The sequence below is a fragment of the Salmo salar genome, chromosome 13 (assembly GCF_965601325.2).
Source record: "Salmo salar chromosome 13, fSalSal1, whole genome shotgun sequence".
NCBI lineage: Eukaryota > Metazoa > Chordata > Actinopteri > Salmoniformes > Salmonidae > Salmo > Salmo salar.
In genome coordinates this window covers 100126446-100151202 of record NC_138303.1, presented here as the reverse complement: position 1 = coordinate 100151202, position 24757 = coordinate 100126446, and the positions used below count along the sequence as shown (strand labels likewise).

Here is a 24757-nt window from a genome sequence, read left to right as displayed (position 1 = left end):
GACTCAAGCCAAGGTGACGGATACTATGATCCCGTGGTGATGATGTCATCTGTTTTTCCCCTCCAGGAGACACTCCTACCGGACAGGCCAAGACATAGAGAACTGTGGTACGTGTAGAGACTGTGCCTGCATCATATACAGGTATGACATGGCTTTAGAGTGTGTGTGTCTGCACGTGTGTTTTGAGTGTTCATGTGCGCATGATAATGCGCATGTATTAAATAGGGATGTGTGTTCCTATATGTTGGATGTGTGTATTCTATATGCAGGATATGTGTGTCCTACGGTAACGTACGGTTCACTGTCATTTCAAATCTCGTCCCTATTGGCTCAGCAGGATTACGACATCCATGAGGCAGTCTCTGTGATTATCAAGCAATGGCATGTAACACTTAGGAAGTCGGGCATTCCACACTCACACACATTCACCTACACACTCACATATATTCACTGACACATGAACAAAAATGCAGAAGACTCTTAAAAAAGATAGAGCCACACACACACAGGTAAAGTCACAGATACTGCTTAATCACCCCATTGCTGTTTGAAATTTGAATTGAAATCAATCAATTAACAAACAGGATTTCACAGTTTACGGTAAGATTAATAAAAGGCAGACGAGCACTGGAGGATTACTATGAAATGGAAATCCATGTCTCTTAGTTGTAAATGTCAAAATCATGAGAAACAACACAGGAGCAGTGGAGAGAGAGAGGAGAGGGAGAGGGAGAGGGAGAGAGGGGGAGAGAGAGAACACTGTAGAAGTTGGGCCTGCCAGGTCCCTGCTGAGATCTAAGAGAAACATAGTGAGAGAGGGAGAAGGCAAGAGACTCAAAGAAAAGGAATCATCCCGAAACTGAATGCAGCTCCCACATCTGAAAAGGGTATTAAAGAGAAAAGGAAACCCAGAGACTAGCAGTATAGTGAGATGAGACGAAGAGAGAGAGAAAAGCCTGCCTGCGAGAGAGTGCGGAGATAGAGAAAGAAAGAGATAGTGAGAGAGAAAGCAAGAGATAGTGAGAGAGAGAAAGAGTAGGAAAGAGAGAGTTTGCGTGAGTGGGAGAAGAAGAGATAAGTTATTAAGAATTTAGACAGGCATATTATCCTCCCCAGCTAACCAGGCTGGTCTGGCGTTTCTCTATACTAGTTAATGTTACTGTTACACACGGTCATATTGTTTTCCGGTCAAAAGAACACTTGTCACCATAGTGTCCTGTCTAGGCCGTAGCGTTCAGCTCAGCTCAGCTCAGCTTGACATGTGGATTTCACAGGCTTTAGTGAGGAGGATATTTCCTTTTTTTTAGCTTAGTTGAGCCTGGTCTGGCAGAGGATGGAAAGAGATGGAGAAAACGAGAGGTGAGAAAGAAGGAAGAGAAGAAAGACATGAAAGACTCAGGTTCTTGTTCTTCTTATTGCTGATTGATTGAATATCAATACCTTATTATTTTACCTTTCAGTTTGTGTGCCAAGTGTTTCAGTAGTTCGATCTCTGTAAATGGGTTGGTGTGTTTGATGTTTATGGATTTTGAACGTTAATATGTTTTTTAACTCTCTGTTTTTATCACCGGTTGTGTAGCTGTATTAACCCCCCAGCATCACAGACTTCCCACAATCACATCCAAGTCCTGGACGAAAAGCATTCTCAATGGGAATCTCCATAGTGTTTTTAGTCAAGGACATGGCTTAATCTGTGTCAGGGAAATGGGCTCATAATGTTTGACCTTTTACAGTAACAGAACATAACATACTGTATCCTCATGAAAAGATATGTCCATGGTTACCATTTCTCATACCACACTCTCATCTATACCCTTTGAAGACCAACACTTCCCTCCATAGACACAGAATACAGCGCCACCCCCTGTCTCACTCTCCTCCACATGCTCCTACGTGCCAATGCATTCCCTTCAATGGCTCATATTGTGCAATCTATCCCAGACTTTATTACAGCTCTAAGGCGGATCTTAATTTGACCTATATTGTCACAGAATAATAATAATTTGAACGTTTAGTCCATAATATTGCTTGATCGGTGGTTAGGCTATTAGCTGGCCAAAAGTAGGCTACATGAAAATTGCAATGCTGTTTAAATAACCCTGTGTTACATTTATGCAAATCACAAAGCTCAACTGCATTTCCTGCAGTACAGAAAAATGATCCGCAACAAAAGAGTGATCAAGTTAAGATCCTATACCTGTATATCTAGTCAGATATTTTATCTTTATGCAGCTCAATACTGCACTCTCGAACCCAGCAGACAAAATGTTGTCATAAAAGACGTCAGATTGATGTCATTGCAACAGTTTTGCCCACTGGGAATGGCTCTAAGGTAAATGTATGTCAATAGGCTTAATATACAGACTTAAACCTTGGCTCTTCAGTTCCCTCCGAATATTTCCTTTTAAAACAAGCCTTACTTGAAAATGCTAATGAAAAACTTTAAGCAATGCAAATGTAAACATGATTGCACTAAAATGTAACATAGTTACAAATTGCACTGCAGCTCGCCAAATAAATGTTCCATTTCTTTCCAGTTTTTTCCTCTAAAGCTGGTATCTGTAAAAGTAGAGGAACACTTGTATCTGATGTTATTTATCCAGCACCCGTGGCGCATTAACGGCATATTAATATGCAAATATCATTGTGAGGTGTGCAGGAGCGTTAATTAGGGAGCAGCGTTTGGAATATAAAAGTCCTTCCTATTATGCATTTTGCTAATGGCATATTTATGGAACAAAGCTTGAGTTCTAACAGGGAACTCTTGTGCTTGGAGCCCTATAAGGTTTACAGGGACAGCAGTCTAATCAGATCACTGGCCAAACCTCTGTCTCTTCCTCACAAGATATTGTTTAATGATGCACCTTTCTTGAGGAAGCCGATAGGGCCCTAGACTATGATGAATTAGTTTAATGCATGGAGAAAAAATGAAGCCACTCTGTGGATGATGAGTTTTGAATTACTGTGAGTGGCTCCTAAGAGTTTATGGTTTGCGAGGACAATCCTTCATATCGTACTCGGTGAACTGCAGATAAGCGCTATAGAATGGCTGCTGAGGGTGCATTTTTCCTCATGCGTTTCTTGCGCGGTTATCATTCAGCGGTGCTCATATACTGTTTGATACCAATGGCTTTCATTCACGTTTGAAGACCATCCCATGTGAACCTTTGACCTCGAATTAGTCTCAAATGATTTGGAGCTTGTCGACAAACCCGTCAACCCCCTTGAAGTGTAGAGTGTCTTGCAAATGCAGAAGAATCTCGGCTGGGTCTGCGGGGCGAAGGAGGGAGTAGAGGGGAGAGTAGAGGATTGAGTCACTGGAGCAAGTGTGAACTCGAAATGATCCGTCTCATGGGTTTGAGATGAACGTCCCCTGACAGCGCCTACTAACTCATCATTCTCCTTCTTTCCACACACACACATCATGACTCAGCGCTTTCCCGCAACAGAACTCCACTGACACAACACTGGGTGACAGTACTGGACTCTCACACACTATACTGTCCTCTGACTGACTATGCATCAGAGGAGAGGAGAGGAAAGGAAAGGAGAGGAGAGGAAAGGAGAGGAGAGGAAAGGAGAAGAGACCTGGGCGAGGCAGAGGAGTAGCGAGACTGCATGTTGGAAGAAGAAGAGGTGACTCTCCCTGCATCTCAATGTCTCTTTCACTCTCTCTCCTCTCTCTCGTCTCTCTCCCCTCTCTCTCCTCTCTCTCCTCTCTTTCACTTTTTCTGCTGCTTTTTCTATCTTTTTTTCTCATCTCCTGACTGTGGTGTGCCACGTTGAAATATTAATCTGCTTTAAATATTCATCAATGTGTTAAAATATTTTTTTAAGTGACAATAGAGTTAAAGGGACAAAACATCTCTCCTCACGACCCGTCTGGTCGGTGTCTGAAGGATCCGAGCCAGAGGGCTGGACTGGGCTGGACTGAGCTGTCCTTGCGACTAAGCATGCTACGCTCTCTGCATGTTAAAAAACCTTAGAGGGATGACAGGAATTGATAGACTTTAACAGAATTAAATGCATTTTTTAAAAGGACATGACTCACTCAAACCATCAAGGTCCCAGTTCCTTGCCAGTTCCTGTGCTGTAAGTATTAGCAAAAGGGCACACTGCGCACTGTGCGGGAGTTAAAAGATAAAAACGGGTACATTCCCTCCAAAAAGATCCAGTGTGTGAGTGTTTGAGTGTGTGTGTGCGTGTGTGTGTTTGAGACCAGTGCAAAGTGTAGAATCTAGTAGAAACAAAGCACAGCATCTCCTTCTGTCACTCAAGGGACATCAGCTGTGGTGAAAGAGCCCTCTTTCCAGTGGCAACCCCACCTGTTTAAAAAAGAATAATAACAATACAAAAGTTGGCCTGTTTTGCATGTAATTCTGGCATTTATTTGTGTCACATATCAGTTTAGCAAACAATGTAAAACATTTTTTTTAAATCCTTGAGTTATTAAAGCAGCATAAAAACATGGTATTTTTCTTTGAGTAAGGCAGCTCCATAACGCAGCTGTTTCAGAATAGCACAGTGCTTTCTGTGGTGGAGTGCCAGCCAGTGAAAGCACAGAGCGTACTCTGGTTATGCTGTGATTGGCTCAGGGTTCTGTCACTCATGGGGACACTACGTCACCGCTGAATCTATGGGAGAACTAGGCAGTTCAAGTCCACCTGGGAAGTTAACATAGATTTACAGTAGAAATGCCCATCCAAGAAGGCTCAAGGTCATTGGCCACAGATAAAATGATGTCAGTTCATGTTATATTTCCCGTAGCTTTGATTGGACTGATCATGTCAATATCATGCGTCTCGGTGCTCTTGGACCATTTTACATAAACATTACAAAACAAGTCGGTTATTGCAAATTCAACAATGTGGTTTGGAAGGAAGCAGTGGCTTACTGTCTCAAAACATGAAAATTGTGCATCACAAGTAGACAACGCTGTTAAACTGGGATTACTGGGGAAATCAAACGTTGTGGCTCAGCTAGACGCCACATATAGACAAGCCGTGACCTTCACAACCAACAGACGGAGGAGAGTAGGTACAGTACGTGCTTGCCAGAATCATTGCGTGCATTAAATTGTGTGGATGAAAAAATAGGCATATAGGCTACATCAGTCTCAGGTTGCTCATGTCTTATTCGAAATGACGGCTTGCCTCTTATCCGCTCCTCCTCCCGTTATGCCATACAGCTCCATTGTTATATTTCTTATATGGCTATCACATTAGTATCTTATTCATCATTTTAGGTCATGTTAGAATGATACATATCATTGTTTTGTTTACTTTGTGTATTATAATCAGCTCATGTGCTTTTCTACACGAGGAGGGATTTTGTTGTTGGGTCTGTAACCATGTTCGCCAGTGACAGTCACTTCCCATAAAAAAAATGTAAATACAAAAACGCTCAGTAACAGACACATGTAATTCCAGTTGATATTGCAAGGGTTGTTTTGTTAGCTTAATGCGCTGTCTGTGCGTAGATATATTGTCTATAAAAGTGGATCCTCGTGATTGTATTTTCCTTGCTTTTTAGACCACAAGATAAAATATGTCAAATAGTAGGCTAACCTCTGAGTCCACGTCTCGCTCTCGCTCTCCCTCCATCTCTCTCTCTTTCTCTGTGTTGTGACTTAAAGAAGAGTAAAGTTCAGGCCTCAACATCTGGCTGAATTTATCTGAACATCTCTCTGAATTCCTGTCGCTGAACGAATAGGCCTACCTCATCGCAGTTCTTTTGCTTGCACTTATACTTAGAGCTGTTAATGATATAAGAATAAACATTGTGAATTTACTGAACATAAATGTAGTAATGTTTGTGTATGGTTCAAAAGTCAACTCATGTCGACATTCATTATTATTGAAGGAGAATGTGGTTCTTATCGAGTAACACAAATCCACAAGGAGCCAGTAAAAAACATGTTTATTTAAGCAAATTAGCCATATCCGCTATGGTTTTTAAAAAGCAAGTAAATGTGGTTGAATGAGCTGTTTCTCTGCTAGACGAGGCTCCGCCAGGTGTAGGGGTGGTAAGGATTCACTCCATGGTGCTGAAATGAAAGCTCCACTGTTGGCACAGCTTTATGTAGGCCTTAACAGTTTGTGGGCACCGTTTGTCACCATTATAGTGCAATTAATGTATTGTTTATGTTGTGTAGTGGCTTCGCTGGCATGCATCTAAAATAAAATGCTCAGTTTGCCCCATCAAGATTTACATGCTAAAATCACCACTGTAAGTTTCACTCCTCTTATGACATTCATAATGTGCTTCTGGCTGGCTGCAGAGCTCCAGAGACCCAGAATGCTCCTATCGTCCCGGGTTTTGGGTTCACGTCTGCTTTCATTGGCATCTCCCTCACTTCCTCAGTGCGGAGCCTGAGTCTGAGCCCGATCCGTAGCAGGGCTTGGCAACTACATGAAGACATTTTTCTGTGAAAAGGGATAGCCCATAGGATGTGACAGCTGGGTATTTTCGTGGATTGATCCTCAGAAATATGTTTTTTGACAGACATCAGGCATGACCGCCTCCTCTATTAGATTGGCTGTGTCACTTTCCCCTCCCATCTCTCTGCTCCGCAGAATACCAATACATTTCACACCTAAAGAGGGATGAGGGATGATGGGGGAAAGCTTGGTGCATACTCAGAGGGAGGGGAAGGGGAAAAGAGGAGAGGGGAAAGGAAAGGAGGAGAGGGAAGAGAAGAGGAGGAGAGAGGAAGGGAAGGGAGGAAGAAGGGCGGCCACAGAAGGTGAGAGGAATAGTTACTGCGTGGGTGGGTTACTTACCGGTTTGTTTTCCACCTTGACAACTGAATGAATTAGAACAAAATATTTCCCTATGCCCTGACAAATCAAAACCTGCTTTACAATACAACAGCAGAACAGCCACTATATCCTTCGTCTTCTAGTCTCCTCTGTTATGCCTTACAAACACATACTGACTTCTGACCAAGTTTAACTTTCTGTGTGACTACATCTCTGGAAGGAAGTCTTCTCACCCGGTGCAAACCCTAAAGTCATTCATTAAACATTGACGACAACGACAGTACCTGAAACGATCGTAAAAGGTAGCGGAAAGCCCTGGCAGAGTAGGAAATCACATTAGGCTCCTACAAATGAGCGAGAGAGCAAGAGAGAGAGTGCATGTATGTGTATGTGTGTGTGTCAGTGGAGACTCCTCAGAAGAGGAAGGGGAGGACCATCCTCCTCAGTGAATTTCATACAAATAAAAATAGTAAAACATTAAAAAAGTTATCCTTTTTAACTATACTAAATATATTCACATCACCAAATAATTGATTAAAAGATACTGTTTTGCAATGAAGGTCTACAGTAGCCTCAACAGTACTCTGTAGGGTAGCACAATGGTGTACCGGAGGACAGCTAGCTTCTGTCCTCCTCTGGGTACATTGACTTCAATGCAAAACCTAGTAGGCTCATGGTTCTCAGACTTACACAGTAATTAAAATGTAGTTTACTCAAAGAGAGAGAAAGACAACAGTTGAACAGTTTGGAACAAATTAATATCTTTAAAAAATGGAGAGGCTAGAGAGAGAGACATTTCATAATTTAGTATTTTTTTTCTCACTTTCACTTACTTTCAGTAGCTATCAAATGCAGCTAGCTAGTTTTGCCAACTCAAACACCCGGCTCAAACAGAGGGATGCTATGTCAGCTTTCTGACTATGACTATCCAATACTGGATCTCTTCCTAGTCAAGGTAAGCTTTTGGTTTTACTAATTTATTGACACGGGGCCCACCAGTGTAACTGCTAAACTGCTTACTGACTGCTTACTGTACTGCATGATTGTAGTGGGTTTACTAACGTGTTAGTTCTATTAGTTATGTTGACTATGATGTTACTTTAGCTAATATGGTGACAATGATATAGGGGTTAGCGGTTATGTGGTTTGGCTTGGAAAGTTTTTTTTTTGCCTGGTCACAGACAGCTGATATGTTGTACATTGAAGTCCAGAATTGGAGGGAAAAGGTGAGCAAAGGAGAGTCACATGTACTGTAGCTCCATTGGTAAAGCATGGTGCTTGCAGTGCCAGGGTTGTGGGTTTGATTCCCACAGGGGACCAGTACAAAGAAAATGTACTAAGTACTCTCTGGATAAGAGTGTCTGCTAAATGACTCAAATGTAGGAGAGAGTGGAAATGTGAGAAGGACTACAAAGTGGCTGCTATGAAAGTGAACTCTGTTTATGTGTATTCATTCTGTTGAAAAATGTTTTGCAAATGGAACAAAATGGGGATAAACATACCTGAATTTATCCAATAGAAACTCTTGTTTGCAACTGTTGGACTAATGATTACACCGTAGATCAGCTAGATGCAGGCAAGACTGCAAGGCGGTATTGAATGTGTCACTGTTTCTCTATATGTCAGTCTGCCACCTCAAATCTTTCTCTTGACCTGTGTGCACCTACGTTGTAAACTTTCATTAATTGGCTAGGTTGTAGCAATCTCATGTTGGGTATAGGGAAAAATAACAGTATTATGTAGTAGCCTAAACCTATTGATGTTGCATCGAGCTGGGTGAATGGAATATGAACGACAATCATCCAATGTTCTGTAATAGAAATAAGGCCAAGCTCATTAAAAAAAAAGAATCGTCCTCCCTCATCTTAAATGGCACCGACCTCCAATGGTGTGTGTGTGTGTGTGTGTGTATGGTGGTTGTGTAAGAAAGAAAGAGAGAGGGGAAGAAATAAAAGAACAGAAAGAGTAAAGCGCTAAACGATAGACTGGCCGTGTGCATTCTGCAGAACTAGATGAGTAGGCATCAGGTTTTTCTAAAGAGGGATTTGTCCGATTTTTTACGCCGACCTTTCGCTAAATACCCTGTCAGTGTATCTGAGTTAGTGGCCTGTGGATGAGGCGGACAATGGAGTAGATGGTTTGTGTGTACACGCGTGTGCATGTGTGTTTGTAAAGGGCAGGGTCGGTAGTGCGCTGTGCTCCTGATGCAATCCATCTTTCCTTCGGAGGCAGCCAGGCCATGGAGCAACAGGCGGCTCACAGGGGAGAGGTGGAAGAAACCCTGTAGGTTCGATTCCCATTCGGATGAAATAGCACAGGGATATGATGTTCAGCCAGCATGATCTGACTCTTCTCTCAGCAAGATCCACATTATAATAGAGCTACACACACCTTCAAGTGAACCTAATAGGATACAATAATGCACACTGTGATATAATGTAATGGCACATGTTGTTATTGCTGTAAACCAGGGATCCATAAATGACATTAATTTAATGGTGTACTCCATTGAGATGTAAAAAATATTTGTTGTATAGTATGTGTAAGTGACTGCAGGTGTTTATTTCTGAAACTGAAACTCTGTGTGTGTGTGTGTGTGTGTGTGTGTGTGTGTGTGTGTGTGTGTGTGTGTGTGTGTGTGTGTGTGTGTGTGTGTGTGTGTGTGTGTGTGTGTGTGTGTGTGTGTGTGTGTGTGTGCGTGCGTGCGTGCGTGCGTGCGTGCGTGTGTGTGTGTGTGTGTGTGTGCGAGAGAGAGAGAGATGGAAAGAAAGCGATAGAGAGCCCTTGTTTATGCTGTCTTTGGCAATAATCACAGCTACCGCTCATGCCAATATTGATGCCAGATGGTATTCATCCGTGTCATGCCATCATGTCTTTGAAACGGGAAGAGAGTGGCGTACATAACAAGAATAAACTGCCTAATGTGGCTGTGTCATATAAATACTAATCACACTCATATCACACCCACAGCTAAATTAGCCAAGCTAAACCGCTTACATTAGCACAATCCCCAATCTGCTGAAATAGGTCGTCTCTTAATGTAGGAGGATGCATCTGCTATTTGGATGCAATATGAGAAGGATCCCACAGACGTCAGTTCAATGTCTTGTTTTGATTAGAATATATGATATGTAAAAAAACATTATTTTTTTAAAATGTCACCATGTCATTGTTTCCACGTCATTTCAACCCAAAACATCTATTTGATGAAGTTCACTCACCATGGAAAACTGATTGGATTTGCAAAAAAGTAATCAACCAATGGGCATTTTTTGTAAAATATTTTTTTTAAACTTATGACGTGGAAACAACATTGAATCAACCAGTAGGTTAAAAAAACAAACACAAAATGCCCATTGGTTGATTACTTTTTTACAAATCCAATCAGTTTTCCATGTTGAGTGAACTTCATCAAATAGATGTTTTGGGTTGAAATGACGTGGAAACAACATTGAATCAACCAGTGAGATGGTTATATTTGTCCAATAATGTTAAACTAACAGATATTGAGTCTATCATATATTCTAATTTACAGAAATGTCTGTAAATGTTACAAAGTATTTTGCTGAATAATTCAATAACCAAAAAAGTTACAGACAAAGACTGTTCGTTTGCTTCAGGCGACTAAAAGTATTTTTATGGTGGTGGAAGTCTGGGAGAGCCTAAATATAATAAAGGAGAGGGAAAGGGATACCTAGTCAGTTGACCAACTAAATGCATTCAACTGAAATGTGTCTTCCGCATATAACCCAACAACTCTGAAGTAAGAATAGGTATGATTGCTTTAGGTTAATTATAAAAGTGTAATTTCATATCACTGCACTGTTCCTTTTACTCCACCAGTAGTTCTCACCTAATGGACTGCACCAGTAGTTCTCACCTAATGGACTGCACCAGTAGTTCTCACCTAATGGACTGCACCAGTAGTTCTCACCTAATGGACTGCACCAGTAGTTCTCAGCATTCATTCCTTCTTCAATCCCTTTTACAGAGCACCATTAAAAAAACGTTGTGATCAGGTTGATGTGCCTGGCCTCTGCTGTCGGTGACCGCCGTCCTCCATCAGTCGCCCGAGGATGTCAAGTTTTGTGGAGCATTAAGTGTGTTCCTGCCCATTCCCTATTTCCTGCCTCTCCGCACACCCCTCCCCTACCCTCCCCTTCCACCACTCTCTCGCTCCACTCCTCAACCATATTTTTGCCTCTCCCCTTGGGATCATCTTAACCTTCACAGTCTGAAAATGTAAAAAGGCTAAAAAACAAACGAAAAGAGTAAGCTCAACGTGGTCGCTATGAGTGTGTTCATGTGTGAGTGAATGGGAGAGACAGTTGGAGAGATGCTAAGTGATATTTACCTCTCTCTCTCTTCCCCATCCCTCCATTCCTCCAGTAAGGCGACTGTCACACCTCTCCTCCTGAAATTTACATTACATTTACATTTAAGTCATTTAGCAGACGCTCTTATCCAGAGCGACTTACAAAATGGTGCATTCACCTTATGATATCCAGTGGAACAACCACTTTACAATAGTGCATCTAAATCTTTTAAGGGGGGGGGGGTTAGAAGGATTACTTTATCCTATCCTAGGTATTCCTTAAAGAGGTGGGGTTTCAGGTGTCTCCGGAAGGTGGTGATTGACTCCGCTGTCCTGGCGTCGTGAGGGAGCTTGTTCCACCATTGGGGTGCCAGAGCAGCGAACAGTTTTGACTGGGCTGAGCGGGAACTGTGGTTCCTCAGAGGTAGGGGGGCCAGCAGGCCAGTGGTGGATGAATGCAGTGCCCTTGTTTGGGTGTAGGGCCTGATCAGAGCCTGAAGGTATGGAGGTGCCGTTCCCTTCACAGCTCCGTAGGCAATCACCATGGTCTTGTAGCGGATGCGAGCTTCAACTGGAAGCCAGTGGAGAGAGCGGAGGAGCGGGGTGACGTGAGAGAACTTGGGAAGGTTGAACACCAGACGGGCTGCGGCGTTCTGGATGAGTTGTAGGGGTTTAATGGCACAGGCAGGGAGCCCAGCCAACAGCGAGTTGCAGTAATCCAGACGGGAGATGACAAGTGCCTGGATTAGGACCTGCGCCGCTTCCTGTGTGAGGCAGGGTCGTACTCTGCGAATGTTGTAGAGCATGAACCTACAGGATCGGGTCACCGCCTTGATGTTAGTGGAGAACGACAGGGTGTTGTCCAGGATCACGCCAAGGTTCTTAGCACTCTGGGAGGAGGACACAAGGGAGTTGTCAACCGTGATGGCGAGATCATGGAACGGGCAGTCCTTCCCCGGGAGGAAGAGCAGCTCCGTCTTGCCGAGGTTCAGCTTGAGCTGGTGATCCGTCATCCACACTGATATGTCTGACAGACATGCAGAGATGCGATTCACCGCCTGGTTATCAGAAGGGGGAAAGGAGAAGATTAATTGTGTGTCGTCTGCATAGCAATGATAGGAGAGACCATGTGAGGATATGACAGAGCCAAGTGACTTGGTGTATAGCGAGAATAGGAGAGGGCCTAGAACAGAGCCCTGGGGGACACCAGTGGTGAGAGCGCATGGTGCGGAGACAGATTCTCGCCACGCCACCTGGTAGGAGCGACCTGTCAGGTAGGACGCAATCCAAGCGTGGGCCGCGCCGGAGATGCCCAACTCGGAGAGGGTGGAGAGGAGGATCTGATGGTTCACAGTATCAAAGGCAGCAGATAGGTCTAGAAGGATGAGAGCAGAGGAGAGAGAGTTAGCTTTAGCAGTGCGGAGAGCCTCCGTGACACAGAGAAGAGCAGTCTCAGTTGAATGCCCAGTCTTGAAACCTGACTGATTAGGATCAAGAAGGTCATTCTGAGAGAGATAGCAGGAGAGCTGGCCAAGGACGGCACGTTCAAGAGTTTTGGAGAGAAAAGAAAGAAGGGATACTGGTCTGTAGTTGTTGACATCGGAGGGATCGAGTGTAGGTTTTTTCAGAAGGGGTGCAACTCTCGCTCTCTTGAAGACGGAAGGGACGTAGCCAGCGGTCAAGGATGAGTTGATGAGCGAGGTGAGGAAGGGGAGAAGGTCTCCGGAAATGGTCTGGAGAAGAGAGGAGGGGATAGGGTCAAGTGGGCAGGTTGTTGGGCGGCCGGCCGTCACAAGACGCGAGATTTCATCTGGAGAGAGAGGGGAGAAAGAGGTCAAAGCACAGGGTAGGGCAGTGTGAGCAGGACCAGCGGTGTCGTTTGACTTAGCAAACGAGGATCGGATATCGTCAAACTTCTTTTCAAAATGGTTGACGAAGTCATCCGCAGAGAGGGAGGAGGGGGGGGGGGGGGGAAGGAGGATTCAGGAGGGAGGAGAAGGTAGCAAAGAGCTTCCTAGGGTTAGAGGCAGATGCTTGGAATTTAGAGTGGTAGAAAGTGGCTTTAGCAGCAGAGACAGAAGAGGAGAATGTAGAGAGGAGTGAGTGAAAGGATGCCAGGTCCGCAGGGAGGCGAGTTTTCCTCCATTTCCGCTCGGCTGCCCGGAGCCTTGTTCTGTGAGCTCGTAGTGAGTCGTCGAGCCACGGAGCAGGAGGGGAGGACCGAGCCGGCCTGGAGGATAGGGGACAGAGAAAATCAAAGGATGCAGAAAGGGAGGAGAGAAATATCATCTGTATCCAACCATCCACCCATCCCTCCTTTCTTTCTTCCTTCCATCCATCCATCCATCAGCCCCTTTCGTTCCAGCAGCTATCAGTCAATAGCTCAGCAGTGCAGCAGTTAGTCTCAGGACAAACAAAGGCAGTATCCAGCCATCCATCACCTCAACTCGCTTTTTAATCCACCACCACTGAGTAGCCAAACTACCTGTTTTAAAGAGCACGCACACATACAAGCATACACACAGGCATTTTTGCATCTATCTCTCTGTGTGTGTACTTTAGTATATTAGGATCCTATGATGCAGCTGGATTAAAGCTATATACTGAAAGTGCACCCCCTCTCTCTTAGTTCTCCTACTAAATGTCAGTTTGAAAGGTCGAATTTAAAGTTGAACTGACAGTGTTTTAGCAACATGAAATCTTATTAAAATCTGTTCATGTATACCCCCAGGAAGAATCGGACATTTTTTTTTACATTTTCTGACAAGCAAGCACTTAGATATGGTCCTTTTCACATTTTCATTAATCCATAGAATGTTTGGGAATGACGTATAGTAAGGCATTTGTGAAAATTTTATAGCAATATAGAGTGGGAAAGTAGCCGTGTGTTTGAACAATTAATAGACACTGCAGTAAATAAAATTGAATAAAAACATCTGTCTTGTCCAGGACTGGAGTCTACGCAGACCGGTGCGCCATAGCCAATCAGAGCTACAGTAGGCCTATATGCATATTAGCCATTTGCCACATGGGCCTGCCATTCACTTTCAACTGGACTATGTGTTTACAGGTAGTAGCAACAGCGCGACTTTAGAGCATTAAAACGCATTTGCCAAAAGCCACAAAATACACCTGAATGGATTTCTGTAAATATGCAAATACCATGGGAGTTCTCTTACATCACAGTCCTATTGTTCAAACAACCATGAAAAGTTAGGCTCTCTCCCTCATTTGCCTATGCACATCAACAATAACAAGATCAACTAACGCTAGCCAGAGCGTGATGAGCTTATCGAGTCCAATGAGAAGGATATACTGCTTTCACTGGAACCGGCCCAGATCCACGCCTTTTGCGTGGAGAAAAGACGCCGGAAAAGGGGACGCAGATCGGGGATCCTGCTGAGAAGCCAGAGGCGAGCAAGTAAACACCCAATGCCTTCCATTCTCCTTGGTAACGTGCAATCGTTAGAAAATAAAAAGTGATGACCTACTATTATCCTACCAAACGGGACATTAAAAACTGTAACATCTTATGTTTCACCGAGACATGGCTGAACGAAGAAACTGAACAGAGACGCTACCTCTGGTAAGACGAGGGGTGGGGGTGTGTGTCTTTTTGTCAATAACAACTGGTGCGCGATGTCTAATATTAAAGAAGTCTTGAGGTATTGCTCGCCTGAGGTAGAGTACCTTCTGATAAGCTGTCGACCACACTATCTACCAAGAGAGTTCTCATCTGTATTATTCGTAGCCGTCTATTTACCACCACAACGCAAAGCTGGCACTAAGACCACTCTCAACCAACTCTATCAGGCCATAAGCAAAGAAGAAAATGCTCACCCAGAAGTGGCGCTCCTAGGGGCCGGGGACTTTAATGCAGGCAAACTTAAATCAGTTTTCCAACATTTTTACCAGCATGTCACATGTGCTACCAGGGGATTAAAAATCCTAGACCACATTTACTCCACACACAGAGATGCATACAAAGCTCTCCCCTGTCCTCTATTTGGCAAATCTGACCACAGTTATATTCTCCTGATTCCTGCTTACAAGCAAAAGCTGAAGCAGGAAGTACCAGTGACTCGCTCAATACGGATGTGGTCAGATGACGCGGATGCTACACTACAGGACTGTTTTGCTAGTACAGACTGGAATATGTTCCGGAATTCATCTAATTGCATTGAGGAATACACCACCTCAATCAATGGCTTCATCAATAAGTGCATCGATGACGTTGTCCCCACAGTGACTGTACATACAGTTGAAGTCGGAAGTTTACACACACTTAGGTTTGAGTCAAAATGCTTTTTGAAATTCTTGATAATCGTGGATTTATCGGTGGTGACAGTGTTTCCTAATCTCAGTGCAGTGGGCAGCTGGGAGGAGGTGCTCTTATTCTCCATGGACTTTACAGTGTCGAAAAACTTTTGGGAATTTGTGCTGCAGGATGCAAATTTCTGTTTGAAAAAGCTAGCCTTTGCTTTCCTAACTGACTATGTATATTGCTTCCTGACTTCCCTAAAAAGTTGCATATCGTGGGGACTATTCGATGCTAGTGCAGTACGCCACAGGATGTTTTTGTGCTGGTCAAGGGCAATCAAGTCTGGAGTGAACCAAGGGCTATATCTGTCCTTAGTTCTACATTTTTTGAACGGGCATGCTTATTTAAGATGGTGAGGAAAGCACTTTTAAAGAACAACCAGGCATCCTCGACGGGATGAGGTCAATATCGTTCCAGGATACCTGGGCCAGATCGATTAGAAAGGCCTGCTCGCAGAAGTGTTTCCAGGAGCGTTTGACAGTGATGATGCTGGTTGTTTGACCGCGAAACCCATAACAGACGCAGGCAATGATCACTGAGATCCTGGTTGAAAACAGCAGAGGTGTATTTAGAGGGCCCATTTAGAGGGCCCATGAAGGTGCCCATGTTTACGGATTTGGGGTTGTACCTGGTAGGTTCCTTGATAATTTGTGTGAGATTGAGGGCATCTAGCTTAGATTGTAGGACGGCCGGGGTGTTAAGCATATCCCAATTTAGGTCACCTAGCAGTACGAACTCTGACGAAAGATGGGGGGCAATCAATTCACATATCGTGTCCAGGGCACAGCTAGGAGCTGAGGTGGTCTATAACAAGCGACAACAGTGAGGGACTTATTTCTGGATCTCGAACTGTTTGGGCATAGACCTGGATAGTATGACAGAACTCTGCAGGCTATTGCTTTATTGCTTTATTTGAAAAAATATGGCCCGTTATAATTCCCACTTATGTACATAGGATGATGTATATATAATTTTAACATATTAAAACAAAAGAAAATATCAATAATATTTGTCCAGCCTTTGCTGCTATGCTTGCAGATGTGCATAATATGCTGTGACCCTAATCTAAAAAGGGTTTAACAACTCCAAATAACAAAAACATAGCTATAGGACACACAAAAGCAGCGCAATTTAAATTGAATTCACAGATGCTGGCGCATCAGACTGTAATTTCATAAAGTAGATGATTCAACTGTTATTTATACTCGCTTGTGTATTCTATTCGGCCCACGGACCTTGTGTTTGACACATGTGCGCTAGCCTATTGGGCACGTTATGACTGACTTGTGATCATTGTCCTTGCTAGTTTGTGTTGGCATTCACAGCCTTAGTTACAGTCGTGTGTTTTTGTTCGAAATATTGAATCATTGAAACTGAAAGAGTGAATCCCGAATGTGAGGATGCAGCAAACAATGTACCAGGCCATCTCTGATGTATAACCTGATAGCAGTATTTTTTTGTGACTACCAAGAAATGTATTGGTGAATCATGCATTGAACTGCATCCATCTATTTTGCCAACAATGTCTTACTGTGTGTCATGTAATTTTGAGTCCAATAGAACCTATTTTTAAAAGCTCTTATAAAGTTGGTTTTGAAGCATAAACTGGGAATTTTATATTATGATTGTCTGTTTGTTTCATACCTGAAAGTAGTTACAATTGTGTCAGCGACTGTTGTCCAGCAGCGCTTGATAACATACTGTTGGAGAGTCTAAAGTAATAGGATAACAGCCTACAAAATGGCACCCCTCTGGATACGTAATAAAACATCTAAACAACGGTAGTTAGGTCTCTATGACACACATTCTTTATAGTTCACTACACAATCTGCCCGTCCTGATGGTGTACTCAAGTAAAAAGAGAGACTATTTTCAAAGCATGGTCAGAGTTTGGGAACTGAATGCCAATGAGGTACTTGGTGGAACAGAATGCAAATGTGTCCAAGTCTCTGAGTGAGTGAGTGAGTGAGTGAGTGAGTGAGTGAGTGAGTGAGTGAGTGAGTGAGTGAGTGAGTGAGTGAGTGAGTGAGTGAGTGAGTGAGTGAGTGAGTGAGTGAGTGAGTGAGTGAGTGAGCGAGCGAGCGAGTGAGTGAGTGAGTGTGACTTTAGCACAATGTTTAGTTTCCCACTAAAACAAAATGTTATTTTCTTTTAACATGTTCAGTCCGGGTTCCTTGGAGAGAACTACAAAGATATCTTGCTGTTTTCTGCTGGTAAATGTGGAAGAAATTCTCCAAGTGTATAAGCACTTTCTGACACCTGCTGATGTAAAAAAATGGCTTTTTAAAATTTGATTGATTGAAATGTCCATCACCTGCTGTTCCTTAACTGCTAGCTACTCCTAAATATGAATATAATATAAAAGTCATGGGTTGAGACATACTGAATCTCCCACCTGAATCAAACAACTCCTACATGATGCCCCCTGGAATATCACCAAGCACAGATGGTGAGCATAAAACTTTACTGCCTCTATAATTGTACAATCTAATCTCCAATAAATAAAAAACAGGTAAACACTGAAATCATAAATGTAGTGATCTGTGTCACTACCTCACAGGAGAGGCATTTGAAAGTAAACATCATTTTTTTCAAAATGCATTTTTGAGCAGAAATGTCTTCCTGAACATGTAAACTTTCATGTGCCTTAATAAAAAATGTGTATGCCATCTGTAAATACAAATACAATTGTTAAATTATGAACCTAGTTGGTTTAGCCACAGAAAAAGACAGGAATGCTCCCGCTAGCCATGATTGGCTGAAATAATGGATGGGCTGGACATGCTGAGAGATGAGTTCGGATTGGTTTGCCATGTAGCACTATTCTGTCTATAATGAGCTGCTCAGTATGTGTAGGTAATCCTTTCTAACTCAGATTTTTTTTTAAAGATAGCTCTCCACTTTCTGGAGGACTGAGTTTTGAAATCAGTGGAATGCCCGGTGAAAGCAGAGTATGTTAGCTAAGAAGATGGAGAAAATTCAGGCGTTTGATTGCAAATGCAGAGGGAGTCGAAGGCTGTTGTATAAAACACCTGTCTCCAGATTACATCTTCAAACTGTGTGTTAGGATGGGGCAGAGGGAGTAGGCTACTCAGCTTGTGTTTGATGCTGTTTCTCCACTATTTATGCTTTGCTGCAGTTGGTCTGTGTTTTTGTTTGAAGCTTTAGCAGTCCGCCACACAGCAGACCTCTACGCGCTCTAGGTTCCAAGCTGCTATGAATAGGCTCTTTACATTCTAGAACGAAAAGAGGTTTCGTTTTGTAGTGGCTTTCCACCACCTTCTAGTCTACTGTCTGTAGTGTATAGTGAGGATGGATCCTCTTTGACCTACCCTGTCTGTAATGTTCCCATTTAGTGTTTCTGCCTGCTGTTTGTCCACTACTCTACCTGCCTGCGTCTATCTGAGTGCCTGAATTCCTAAATGTGTGTGTGTGTGGCAAATTCTGACAGCTAGTATGACTCGAGAGGAATATGAAGCTCCCGTTACGTATCATTGTTCTGCAGTTGTTGCTCTTCTGAAGCTCAGGGTCCTGCTGTTGTGTTAAGTCTCTCCCTCAGCATCTCTCTCTCTCTCCTCCCACTGAAAGAGGGACTCCTCGCTTCATCTAAGCATCTGCGCTGTGATGAGAACTCCACCTAGCAAACTAGGACACTCACTGCGTAATCAGCAAGAATAGCAGGCAGCAAAGTCAAAAAAGAGAGAAGAAATCTGTTTGCAGTGGGAAGCACAATTTCGTATACTGAACGTGCAACTGCTGACAAAAGTAGTTCAGCCACTAAATATTGTCCATATAGGCTTTTCTTTATCTACGATGTGTTTATTTATTAATGCCTCACCCGAATATCTTAAAGACTGTGGAGGGGGTGCATCAGAGTTTAAAACTGACGTTACTCCTACATACTGGGTCCTGAAGCTATAATGTCTCTTCTCTTCTGACACTGTATCTTAGCTGCCTTTTCTTTTACTTATTTCTTCCCTTCCTTTTTCTACCCCTCTTTTGGTTTATTCGCACTACAGAGTCAAGCTGAACCAAGCCGAGCCAAGCTGTACTCTGCTGAACTGCTTGCTTATCCAACATAGTTGCTGGAACCAAGCACACTTAGAAAAAAGGGTTCCAAAAGGGTTCTTCAGCTGTCCCCATATGATAACAGTTTTTGGTTCCAGATAAAAAATACTTTTTGGTTCCAGGTAGAACCCTCTGTGGAAAGGGTTCTACATATAACCCAAAAGGGGTCTACCTGGAACCAAAAGGGTTTTTCAAAGGGTTCCTCTCTGTGGACAGCCAAAGAACCATTTTAGGTTCTAGATAGCACCTTTTTTCTAAGAGTGCAGGAAAGGACAATGGGTGCGTTCGTAAATTGCCTCCAGTGTCAGAGTGCGCTCTGGGACATTCATAAATTCAGAGTGTTGTCAGATTTTCAGTTTGTAAATTCAGAGCCATTCACTATCAGAGTGGTCGGAGAGCATACTGGACGCTCTGGCTGCTTGGGCTGAAGAGTAGGGTTGATCCGAGCGTTCTGATCTCACAACGACAGTCAAGCACCGAAGTTAACTGGCTAAAGTTGGCTAGCTTGCTAGCTACTTTCAGACATAAATGAGAGAACACTTCACTCTGGCCATTTTACTTGCCCTAGCAGACCTGGTTATAGGGCTACACTTGGAAAAAAGGTGCTATCTAGAACCTTAAAGGGTTATTTGGCTGTCCCCATAGGAGAACCATTTGAAGAACCCTTTTTGGTACCAGGTAGAAACCTTTTGTTCCATACAGAACCCATTCCACAGAGGGTTTTACATGAAACCAAAAATGTTCTACCTGGAACGAAAAAGGATTCTCCTATGGGGACAGCCTAAGAAGTCTTTTTTCTAAGAGTATACTGTATAAGGGTTAGTGATTGTAACTGTGTTAATGGCAATAATTGAATTGTGTTTTTTTATGTTTACTGAAACCTGTCTTAACAACCGGTTGTAGGTTGTTCGTAAATGCATCAATTATTCTGCACTCTGAGACTATCAAACCAGAGTGCACTTATATCACAGTAGATTGCCAGAGTGAATTTATGAATGCACCCAATGTGAAAAGAAAATATCCAAGCCAGCAGTTTTCAGGTTGACATGATCATGTGAGATGGGTATTTGTGACATAAACCTTCCTTCTCTCCCTCCTTTGCAGTGTGGAGCATGACTTCCGACTGCAGGAGGGGGCAGTGACCCGCACGTGGAGGGTAGAGGACCCTCCAGAGGGCTCCCCCCTGCCCGCTGTGACCCCTCAGCCCACCACGCCACACCGCCAGGAAACACCCCTGCCGGTGACACCGGCACGCCCCCCTCACAGTGGCAAGAAAAGCAGGAAGAAGTGCTTCTGGTTCTTGTGAACTATAAACTTTGGAGGGAGGGTGGGATAGGGAAGGACACAATGAATAAGGCCACTCCTTCTTAAGTTTGTGAAGGATGGCGATGTATACAGTACTTTACATGCTTCCTCTATAGACTGTGAGGCTCTGAATGGTAGTGTGTGAAGTGATGTGGATGGAGAGAGAGAAAGAAAATGGAAGCTCAAAACAAGTGTGAGAAGAAGCAGTAAAAAGAGTTTAAAAGAGATATAAAAGAGGTATAAAATAGATATAAAAGAGGATTCAAATATAAATAAGAGGTATAAAGAGAAATCAAATATAAATAACAGAGGTATAAAAGAAACAAAAGTAGTTAAAGGAACTGGAAGAACCATAGTGTGTAGATGAATGGAATCTGATCCTGGTGTTGGAACTGTATAGAGTGAAGAATGGAACGAACATGCTTGTGTTGTAGTTGCACCTAAATAAATGCCTCTTCAGCACCTGAGATCAGTTTTTAGTGCAGGGAGGGAGGTACTGTAAAATGTTCTAAAATGTACTAAGCTTTGAACAGGCCTACCTGGTAGGGGCAATTATAGAAGTGAAAGTGTAGAAGATGAAAATAAAGGGTAAGGATAAAATGAAGGATAAGGATGTGAGGAGGTATAAAAGGCTAGGGCATGGTGGGATTAAATAAGAGCAGAAAATAATGAGTGTACAGAGAGAAGAGTGGAATGATCCATCGGCATCACTAATGGACAAATGATGGTTAGAACACCAGCTTTTATATCCTGAGATGTTTCAACAAATCAATTATTATGATGTCCCTTATTTAAAACTTTTAATAGAATTGATCATACAAAAACTACACACATACATACAACAACACAGGCTGAGAAATGCACCAGGAGAAAAAGTGAGGGGGAAAAAAACATATTAAAGTGTACATAAAACACAGAGTTCTACTGGTTGAATTGCTATATTTCAGATACGGATTACTGCTCTATAAAGTATTTTACAACAACTTGTTTGGGTATATTGTCGTTAATGCTCTCATTGATTTTAACAAGATTAAGTCTTGAGATGAGTCACAAGTTGGTATAACTTGTTAGCAGTGCTTTTTGTCATTGGGTAGCTACAGAACACCTGTTGCCTGGCCTAAACACAATTAACGTTGTTACCTCGTACCCCTGCACATCGACTTGGTACTGGTACCCATTGTATATAGTCAAGTTATTGCTGCTCATTTGGTATTTATTCCTCATTATATAATTTTTCTATTATTTCTAATTGTTTCTCTCTGCATTGCTGGGAAGACCCCTTAAGTAAACCTGTTGTTTACGAAGCATTTGACATATACAATTTTATTTGAGCTCCACTGTTAAAGCATCCCACTCTCTAGCTCTCTGTCAGTTCCCACCGTTCGGAGTTAGCTAGCTGAACTTTTGATTGTCTTAGCTGGCTAGTGGGCTAACGGCACCACAGGTGTTTTAGCTAGCAACCTTTGGGCTAAACCCCCATTCGGTTTGTTTGGCTAACACGAGCGGTGCTGTTTCTTCAATGGTGTGGAAACGACCATAGCTAAATCATCTTACCACACCATTGAAACACCATCCCTTTTACATTCCCCTGTAAAAGATAACCTAGCCATGCATTTCTACCTCAAGATACTCGAGTTAGAAATTGTTATTTCACGCGACGGCTCGCTAACTGGCTATCGTCAGTTAGCCAGCTAATTACACTGAACAAACAACTCAACAATTTCTACGATTTTACTGAGTTACAGTTCATATAAGGAAATCAGTCAATTGAAATTCATTAGGCCCTAATCTATGGTTTTCACATGACTGGGAATACAGATATGCATTTGTTGGTCACAGATACCTTCAAAAAAGGTAGGGGCGTGGATCAGAAAACCAGTCAGTATCTGGTGTGACCACCATTTGCCTCATGCAGCGCGACACATAGAGTTTATCAGGCTGTTGATTGTTGCCTGTGAAATGCTGTCCCACTCCTCTTCAATGACTGTGCGAAGTTGTTTGATATTGGCGGGAACTGGAACACATCGATCCAGAGCATCCCAATCATGCTCAATGGGTAACGACAAAGGCTAACAAGCTGGGTTCGGGTTTGCGACCATGCCCCAATAAATCAAAAGATACTCACGTTTGTAGTGTTGTATGTCACGGCTCAGTGCATGCTTAGGCTGCCCCAGCTCTAATAATTTGTGTGCTAGACTAGGGGACGGCTGTCACTGTTCCTCTACTAGTCTGCGGCGCAGGTTCTCTTGACAATCGTGTAGCATTCTTTAGGAGGCTTGGCGCTCTTTTAAAGATGTAAATCTTTACACTTCACGAGAAAACAGGAACAGACAAACTGGCACACAAGTGGTTGCTGACCCTCCTTTACACGTTTCCGCCAGTGGTTTATATTCAGCCTACGTTGAAGTGGGTGCCTTACCATTGATTCTTGTGGCTCCCCGTTGGCCAAGGCAGCCTTGGTTCACAGAGATCATTCTCCTTCAGGGAACAGTAGTTATGGTCACAATGTTACATTCTTAGAATGAGGTCAACCGTGAAACGCCTGTTGACCTAAATGCAGGACCCAAAACATTTATGCATCTAATGTGATTACGCAACCCAACACAAGGAGATGCAGAAGCAGTGCATCATGGTGCCCCAGATGGCTGTGCAGACAGCTCACTTCTCCTGGACGCTGCAGGGCCTATCTCACAAAAAGAAGCCTCATCTGCTTTAAGACTGCAAACAACAAAAACCACGCCAGATTCCTTGTTAGTGATGGTCCCTCTCGTCGTGAGACATACTTGTGTCAACAATGTACACAAATATTTGATAACAACAGTGTCACTTTGTTTTGTTCTAAATTCTATGCAATTGATTCAAATGATTCTAACCAGCCCTATTTGTAACAGAAATGTAGATGCCAGTTTCCCAATAGAGACCAGACAGTGTTCTCTGAAGGAAGGAGAATGGAGTATTTTGTATGTGAACAGATGTAGTGTGGCAGATATAGCAGAGAGGGAATTGATATTTCAAGGCTTCACAGACACAACCCAACAGCCTAACTGTTTCAGGGTGCAACGCTCTGAACACGTTTCAAGCAACATGCCCCTGTTTGTCGATAGATAGGACACTTAGCTGAACATTTGGAGAGAGAGAACTGGCATGTTTTGAGCACTCAGATATGGATCCTCACACAGTCACAGTCTCTCTCTCTCACTCTCACACACTCAGTCACTCACTCACTCACACATACACTACCGTTCAAAAGTTTGGGGTTACTTAGAAATGTCCTTGTTTTTGAAAGGACAAATACATTACAGTGTCTAGTTTGAGAAACAGACGCCTCACAAGTCTTCAACTGGCAGCTTCATTAAATAGTACCCGCAAAACACTAGTCTCAACGTCAACAGTGAAGAGGCGACTCCTGAATGCTGGCCTTCTAGGCAGAGTTACTCTGTCCAGTATCTGTGTTCTTTTGCCAATCTTAATCATTCATTTTTATTGGCCAGTCTGAGATATGGCTTTTTTTCCCAGAGTCGTCTCTCCCAGAGTCGCCTCTTCACTTTTGACGTTGAGACTGGTGTTTTGCGGGTACTATTTAATGAAGCTGCCAGTTGAGGACTTGTGAGGCATCTGTTTCTCAAACTAGACACTCTAATGTACTTGTCCTCTTGCTCAGTTGTGCACCGGGGGCCTCCCACTCATCTTCCTATTCTGGTTAGAGCCAGTTTGCGCTGTTCTGTGAAGGGAGTAGTACACAGCGTTGTACGAGATCTTCATTTTCTTGGCAATTTCTTGCATGGAATAGCCTTCATTTCTCAGAACAAGAATAGACTGACGAGTTTCAGAAGAAAGTCTTTGTTTCTGGACATTTTGAGCCTGTAATCAAACCCACAAATGCTGATGTTCCAGATACTCAACTGGTCTAAAGAAGGCCAGTTTTATTGCTTCTTTAATCAGGACAACAGTTTGCAGCTGTGCTAACATAATTGCAAAAGGTTTTTC

At 43.1% G+C, this 24757-nt stretch overlaps 1 protein-coding gene across 1 annotated transcript in view; it reads left to right on the top strand.

Moving 5' to 3' along the window:
• The window catches only part of LOC106568352 (uncharacterized), a 33454-nt gene extending 11701 nt beyond the window's left edge, over positions 1–21753 (top strand). The window contains exons 2-3 of the mRNA XM_014138631.3: positions 67–141; positions 20570–21753. Coding sequence (XP_013994106.3) covers positions 67–141; positions 20570–20771 — 277 coding nt within the window. The 3' untranslated portion in view covers positions 20772–21753. The remainder of the gene's footprint in view (positions 1–66; positions 142–20569) is intronic.
• The last annotated feature ends 3004 nt before the right edge of the window (positions 21754–24757 follow it).